The 7,992-nt window shown below is 39.0% G+C and overlaps 1 protein-coding gene across 1 annotated transcript; it reads right to left on the bottom strand.

The window, feature by feature from the left end:
- Positions 1-500: 500 nt before the first annotated feature.
- Positions 501-5,010, bottom strand: LOC124310744 (cytochrome P450 3A9-like). The gene is made up of 12 exons (XM_046774702.1): positions 4,945-5,010; positions 4,685-4,834; positions 4,520-4,636; positions 4,355-4,449; positions 4,134-4,285; positions 3,930-4,045; positions 3,721-3,840; positions 3,342-3,473; positions 3,187-3,275; positions 2,980-3,117; positions 660-822; positions 501-584 (listed from the first exon to the last, which is right to left on the bottom strand). The coding sequence occupies exons 1-12, from the start codon at positions 5,008-5,010 to the stop codon at positions 501-503; spliced, it is 1,422 nt and encodes a 473-aa protein (XP_046630658.1).
- Positions 5,011-7,992: the final 2,982 nt, after the last annotated feature.

Below are 7,992 nucleotides of genomic sequence, written 5' to 3'. Positions count from 1 at the left end.
AAAGTCAAGTGCTCATCGTCACTGAATATTTTTTTAAAGGAATATCGATTATTGCTCAACGCTACAATTAATGTTGACGCCGTGTTTTAGAATACATTTGAACTTCAAAATAAAAATTCTCCATAAATAAACAGAAGTATTTAGATTGTGGATAAGAAATCTTTAAAGGAAATGGAGCGTGATATCTGACGCAAAGGTTAGACAAAATTAAATTATTACTTTTATTCCAAATGGTTTCAAAAGAGCGTATCACGGAATGTAGTAGGTGGGTTTCTTTTTATTGTCCTGCTGTAGATCAGTAGATGATTTGCCAAGATGACGGGGAATTAATAATTTGCGGACTATAGTTCTCTATGAACAGACTAACTTTACCAAAAAATTCCCTTTATAATTTGTTGCATTATAACCCCCAAATCTTTATACTTGAGACCATGCGAAAATTTTACGAGATCAAATTACAAATACGAATTTAATTTTATAGTTTCGGTTTGGGATTCCACTTAAGTTGGGCGACGCTCAACTCCGACGATAGCGTTGACGGGCTGCGTCACTTGAATGAATCCTTTGTCGAATTGCATCTTTTCCTAATTTATATAGAAAGACATTTTTGCCATCAATACTGAATTTTTTTTTCCATTTGGTGAAATTAATTAATGTACCGGTGTTTCACGGACACGGAAGAAGCGGAACTGACTGACGATTGTGCACAAAGCTATTTTGATTTCTTCCATGGCAAATCGCATGCCGATACAGTTACGAGGCCCCATCCCAAACGGAAGAAAAGTGTACGGGTCACGTTCAGCTTTGTTATCGGCGCTCCACCTGTGTCAGAGATAGTACACATGGTAACACATGGTAAATTACTTTTGTTATTTAATAATATTAATTTTGCGCAGATGATATCAACAAGTTCTGCTGCTGATGGCTATTCAGAAAAAAATGCGTCAAGTGCTCCTCATGATATCCAGATGATATCAATAAGTTCTGCTGCTGATGGCAACTCAGAAATAAATGCGTTCAGTGCTCCTATGGAAAAGACTAGCTTCTTTGCCAGGCCTGTTGCTACTCAGGAATCGAGTCTGCCGTCCTTGCCTGTTCAGGAACGATCAAGATCAGGTGATCGATCTCACAGAGGAAATGGTTTACGAAAATGGCACATTGAGCCAGCAGCAGGCAAAAGGTATTGATAATTTTGGCTGTTGTTTCGATTCATTACTAATTAAAATTAAAATTATCCGTCTAGACTACACCCTATGCTGATCGACGACACTGATCGTGGTCTCGGAATTCGCAACACGAGAAAAAATGGAATTGCCATGTGGCGCTGCAACTACCGGCCAAATAAAAATCCTTGTCGTGGACTAGTTTCCCAGATTGGAGATAAATTTGCGGAGCATCACCCGCATTCGTGCAAGGCAAAGTCCCACCATAAAGTCAACATGGTTCTTGCTGCCGAAGCCAAAAAGTATGCCTTATCTCATATTAACGAACCTGCCCTAAAAGTAGTTGAGCCCATGGTTGTTAAGGCCCTTGATGATAACCCAAATTGGAACCCAATTAACCCCACAACGTTAGCTAGGGCTGTAAATCGGGTAAAAGCAAAGCGCACTGATAAAAACCCAACTGATCTTTTTTTTTCAAATCAAAATGGACTTAATGCCCACTTCGTTTTTTAAAGGAGAAGTTGTAGTTGGTTCTAAACGTCATTTAATTTTCATGACTGACGAACAACTAGCGCTTTTGAAAACTGCCGTTCGATGGTATGCCGACGGAACCTTTAAAATCATTAACTTCCCTTTCACTCAACTATTTTCCCTCCATGGGTTTCTAAAAAAAATGGGCAGTTAAAGCAGGTTCCACTTTGTTTTGTGTTTATGTCGGGAAGGACTCAAAGAGATTACCGCAAGGTTTTCGAAAAGATTCTGGAATTGTTGGGTGGTGAATGTGCTGTGAAGGAGTTTGTTACAGACTTTCAACGAGCAATTTCGAGGGGGGTGAAGGAAACGCTTCCTGAGGTTAATATTATTGGGTGTGGCTTCCACTGGTGTCAGGCTGTATTTAGAAATCTAAAAAAGATTGGCCTTGTTGGATTGTATAGAAGTAACGCAAATGTACATAAATATCTAAAAAGATTCCTAAGCTTACACCTGATACCAATGGAAAAAATTCCCAGAATGTTTGAATACCTCGAAAGGAAGATTATTTCTCTTTGGGAGACGGATGAGGAATTAAAAAAGAAGAAAACACAACTAGCACTAGTCAAAAAAATTTGTTTCCTATATGCGTGCTAATTGGATCGTAAGTAAAGTTTGGCCCCCTGCAAAATGGTGTGTTTTCAACCAGCCAATCCGCACTAACAACGACGCAGAGGGTTGGCATAATCGGATAAAAGGATAAAATGAATTTTTACTTACTGGTACCCATACTTTATCAGGAGTCCAAATTAATTCCCCTCTATAAGAAATTACTATGCGGAAAAAAAACTAATTAAGCGCACACTGAAACTAACCGATTCTGTAAACAAAAAATTGTTTGAGTTGTGGAATTTCTACCCTGAACAGATTAATGGAAAAAAACTTCTAAAAGCTGTTTCTGAAGTGTATGCCGAATCAAATGTGTTAAATGAAGCTATGTGTTTGGACGATGAAAAAGATTATGTGAGTGAATGATTGTAATTGTGAAAAAATAATTGTATGAGTAATAAAAATGAGAGTGTGACGACAGACAGTATAATTCGCGTGTTGGTGGTGGCGCTGATTACCCGAAACCCACACAGCTAGCGCCACTGGTCTTACAACGGCATTTTAAACAATTTTGCCGAATTGGCTTTTTACCGAATTGGTATGTACGATTCGGGAAAATAACAAAGTCAACCAATTCGGCAAAAACCAATTCGGCAAACGTCAAATTTGCCGAATCGTCCGTAAACCGGTAACAACGGTTAAAAAAAAGTAACACGTTTCTTTGTTGATAGTATACTTATCGGGATTAAATGTTTCGGGATCCGGATAACTGTCTGGGTCGCAATGGAGAGCAAACGACGGCACGGTAATCATGGTTCCTTTCTTGATTTCGATACCGTTGTAAGTTACGTCTTTGTTACATTCCCTCTCTACTCTGTTTTATTAAACTAGAAATAAGTAAAATTGTAAATTGTATAATTTGTCTTTGGAATACCTTGGATACCTTGGAACTGGTGGGTAGACCCGGAGCACTTCGTTGATGACTTGATCGATGTACGGAAAGTCAATCAGCATGTCGTGATTGACTTCTCCCTTTAGTGAATTCACCTATATTATTTTAGGTTTATCTTTGAAACAAATAGTGCTTGGCATAATTACAGAGATTTCCAATTTGTTCTTGATTTCTTGGTGTAATCTGTTTTGAATTTCCGGATTTAAAGCGAGAAGAAAAATTATATTGTTCAACGTAGTGGCTGTCGTGTCGAAGCCGACCAGAAAGAAGAGAACCGACTATAATATGTATTATAACATTTTTAAATTAAGCGTCAATTTCGTGAATTTCCATTGGGTAGATTACCATAATAACAGCTTATTAATTAATAACCCTAAATTCCCTGTTATTTTAACTAATAACGCCTCTAATTAACCGGCACTTTGAGTTTGTGCAACTTAACTCCTATCTCAACTAGACATAGAGATCAGTGGTCGCTATGCAATCGTTGGTAACATTATTCGTGAAAAAAAAATAATGTACTACCTGAGCGATAACAATCTCGTTCATTTCTTCGCTACTCCACTTTGGTACAGACTTGCCGTCAACCTCTTTCGTGTAGTCGGTGATAGTTTCCGTGGCTGCTTCGACAAAATCCTGATATTTCTACACTCAACGGCAGACAAATGAAATAGATTTATTGACTCTTCCTTCTCGTTTTATTTCTACATGCTGAAATGAAAAATGTTAATTACCTGTTCCGACTCCTTACGCTCTTTGATCAAGTTCTCTAGTAGTCTAATGAAGAATTGGAATCCCTCTGTGAGGAAGACGCGCTCGCCCAATAATGGAATAAACTTCGGATAAATAACTGCATTATTCAAAACAAACGTTATGAGTAAAGTCAACGCTGCTTATGGTAAATCCAATTTTAATTTGATAAGGAAAAAATAGCTCACATGGAATAACAGCTAGTGGAGTTTTGTTGACACGCGGGTTAAAGATGGCTTTGGCTTTCGTCATAAAAGGATCGTCCTTCTCACCCAAACTGTCGATCGTCATCCCAAAAGCGCATCGAGCGATCACATCCATAGTGAATGCACTAAATTGACTGTAAATTCAATTAGCAAAAAACATCTCTAATTCATGTTTATGCTAAACTATATAATATTATAATAACAGCATACATTTTGGCGTCCAGTTTTCTTGACTTGTTGCGATGTTATTGAACTTGATGGCCATGTGATCGGCACAGTTTTTTATCAAGACGGACATCTATAATGTTCAAAAATCAGTGATAATATACGAAAATGCGCGAAAATGTTTGAGATTCAAACGGACTAACCCGCTTAATTTTTCCCGTGGTGAATGCCGGTGTGATGGATGAACGGATGTCCTTCCACTCCTGACCGCGAGCACTGCTAACCATCCGACGAACCACTTTACTTTCGAACGTAATATTCTGAAAGGAAATCAAATGTGAGACCATGAATTTGTTTTAATACTATACCCGACGATTGGTGAAATGATCAAAGTCCTTGACGAAGATGGCCTTGATGAACTCGGGATCGGTGACCCACAGACTGGGATTGCTGCCGTCGAAAAATCCAAAAATCTTGCCGTATTTTTTCACCATATTTCGATCGTGATCAGGTAAACTCTAAAATTCATTCGAATTTTTTTTCAAAGAGTCATTAATGATAAAGATAACAGTTTAATTTGAGGGAATGAGATATTTCTTACCACTCTCCAAATGCCCTAGAGATTTACAAAAATCGGAATAGGTTTGATGCCGGGAATACCACGTTCAGAGAAATAAGTGAACGTTGAGGTCATGTATCTGCACACATTACATAGATTTAAATAAAAAAACGTAACAATTATTATAAAAATTAAGGGCTATGGCCAAACAGGATAGGTTAGAAGATGAGATATACCTATAGAGAAGAAACAAAACCAACAAGGCGACAGATAGCGTAGAGAGGATGGAGGAAAAAGCGTCGCTGTCCATCACGATAGCCTAAATCTAAGCAATTATAACTGCTGTAACTCTTTCAACAACAACTAGAATCACGCATGTACAATGTGAGCCTGGTTCTAGCTTTCTTGCGCTCTTATAAATAAGGGAGAGCTCAGATTTTGTTGACGAAAAACTAAAAACGGATATACGCATTGTATCGCAAAGAATTTCTCTGTTTGATTAGCTCCTTTACTCGCTCAACTTTGGAGTTTTATCTAGCATGTATTATACGACAGTTGTGAAGCGGTATATCAGTTGAACTAAAGCCTATATTGTAGTACTAGCCTATATCTTACTTCTATCGTTGCTGACCGGGCAAACGACGGGTGTGTTTGCTCATTATCTACTTAAACGTTTACTTGACTATAAATAAATGACCCTTGGCTGTTATTAAATTTTCTTTTCATCCTCCACATACACTTTTATATAATGTTGGATTGGACTCCAATGAGCAACTCCTCCAATGCTCGTTGTTGATCTATATAATGCATTGCAGATTTGAAACACGTAGCGTGATGAAAAATGTTTAGTGAAGAATGACCAATTTACGTTCCTTAGTATTTAATTCCTATTTTAAGTGAAAATTAAAATCTGTATATGAGATTAACAATAACATTTTTACGGTATATTAGATTGGGGGCACCCGGGTTTGAACCGAGGACAACCCGATCTGTGGTAGGAAGCTCTACCGCTGAGATACACCCCCGTTTGATATACTAACTCTCCCTGATTTCATTCCTTCTGATGATCTAGTTAAAATTGAAAATTGAACTACGTAGAAAATCGATAAACTCGTGGCAAATAATGGATTATTTACTGTATCACCCTTTCGTGATTTTCCAAACAAATCAGGACAAATATTGGTCCATTGAGCGATGGTCAACTTTTGTTTCACGATGCAGCAAGCAAAACATAAAGACATTCTCGACATTCTATTGTGGGAACGAAACCCTCGGCCAGCAAACTGGTTCTCTACGGTCAGAATTTACCAATCGCCTTGCAGTCATGGTCTTTATTTGGAAAAGGGATAAAATAAACGAGTTTTGACAATTCTAAAAAAGTTGTTCAGATCCGATGTTTTGGAGTGTGATCAAGGCCCCAATAAGGACTGGGCATTTATTGTGAACTTATACCTTGATTTTTTTATTACCTTATGTGTGACTCGTGAATCTTGTGACTTGTGAATCGGATGGCCAAATGTAAAAAAATTGACTCGCAGTCCACCACTGGCATCAACAGAGAGCATTTCCTTCATTCTTCACGAGAAGTACTATACAATGAAGTTCACGGTAAAAATAATTAAACATTTTATTTTCTCCTTCAAATAAGCATACAATTTAAAAAAAATTGATATGGGGTTTTTCTTATGCAGATTTTTTTCCTATTTCTGTTGTTGGCTGTTGCTGCGCAAGCTCAGTTTTTCGACACGGTGCCGTTCCCGCTTTACTGTATCCCTTTGCTTACGGCTACCACTCTTACATAGACATCCAGTACCCGCCCTGGAAGAGCTCGGCCAGGCCAGCTTCGGCTATGCTCGCCCCGGACTGGCCGCCAGCAACCTCCGTGACGGTTTCGACAACCAGATTGGCAGCTATGCTTACATCAACCCGGAAGACAAGGAAGTCCGTGTCTCCTACACCGCCGACTCCAGAGGCTTCCGCGTCCGATCCAACGACCTGCCCGTTGCTACCGTTGTCAACTTGTTAACGCCCGTCCAGGTCCAGGACAAATCACCTGAAGTCGCCAAGGCCTATCCTCTGACCGCATTTTTTGTTGCCAAGGCTGCATTACGTTGCGAAGTCCGTCGTAAACGCCAAGGCGAAACCGCTCGTCCATTTCCTGTCCAGATTTCCTGTGTATTAAATGTTTGCATAATAACGAAAAAAAAAATTTAGATTCACAATTTTTTTCATTTTATTCATTGGCAAAGGCTGCTTTTGAAATATTACTATAGCCCATACACAAAACTTGCTGGAAGAAAAGCGTTTTATTCAAATTCATTCAACTTAGCTGCAGGTCAATGCTGTCATCGTAAGCTAACGGGACAACGGCACAATACACCTGTGGCTGACGCATGCAGTGTGTATATAGGCCTATATTGAACTACTTGAATGTCGTGCATCTGCTTAAGCATACAGGTACATAAAAAAAAACTCTAAGAGGTTTAAATGTCGAAGTATAAGAATATAAGCACCCAAACTTTGGACATTAATTCAGTACTTCCTACGAAGGTGATGCAATGCATATCTAATCACTGTGCATATAGATGGTGTTCAGTGTTCACCCGTAACGTATACTATTAAGCAATTTTCACGAAAACTATTAAAATAAAATTTACGGTAATAGAATATTTTGTTCGTTTATTTTAAAAATAATTTCGGAGCTAAATATTTGCATTTTGGTTTTCTCATCGTGGATATATAGCCTGTCTGTTATTGGTGTTGGCTGTTGCTTTCCAAGCTCAAGTCTTCGGATACGCGGGTCTCGGCGCGAGATATGGTAGATATACGGTGTGCTCATCCCATATTCTACATTTCACGATGCATCGTCCAGTTATTATGAAATTTAACCTCATGGTGGATATCCCCCAATCACCGGCCCCCGCGCAAACAATCGGAATCTCCACAACTGCCACCCATAAGCTCAGTTATACGGAAGCGGTCGTGGTGGATACGGTCTTGGCGAATACACGCATCCGTCGCATCCGTTTCTGCTACCGCTCCATGCAGTTTTTGCCCCATGCCATATCATTTAGAGATTAGAGCTTCCCATCTCTTCTTACTTGCACCGGCCCAGTA

Source organism: Daphnia pulicaria, chromosome 8 (assembly GCF_021234035.1).
Source record: "Daphnia pulicaria isolate SC F1-1A chromosome 8, SC_F0-13Bv2, whole genome shotgun sequence".
Classification (NCBI taxonomy): domain Eukaryota; kingdom Metazoa; phylum Arthropoda; class Branchiopoda; order Diplostraca; family Daphniidae; genus Daphnia; species Daphnia pulicaria.
This window is presented reverse-complemented; position numbering and strand designations above follow the sequence as displayed.

Coding starts and splice junctions, on each gene's coding strand:
- LOC124310744 (XM_046774702.1), bottom strand. CDS start 5,010: ATGACCTCAACGTTCACTTATTTCTCTGAACGTGGTATTCCCGGCATC. Junction 823..2,979: donor GAAACATTTAATCCCGATAA/GTATACTATCAA, acceptor TCTCTGACACAG/GTGGAGCGCCGATAACAAAG. Junction 585..659: donor TCCGTGTCCGTGAAACACCG/GTACATTAATTA, acceptor TATATAAATTAG/GAAAAGATGCAATTCGACAA.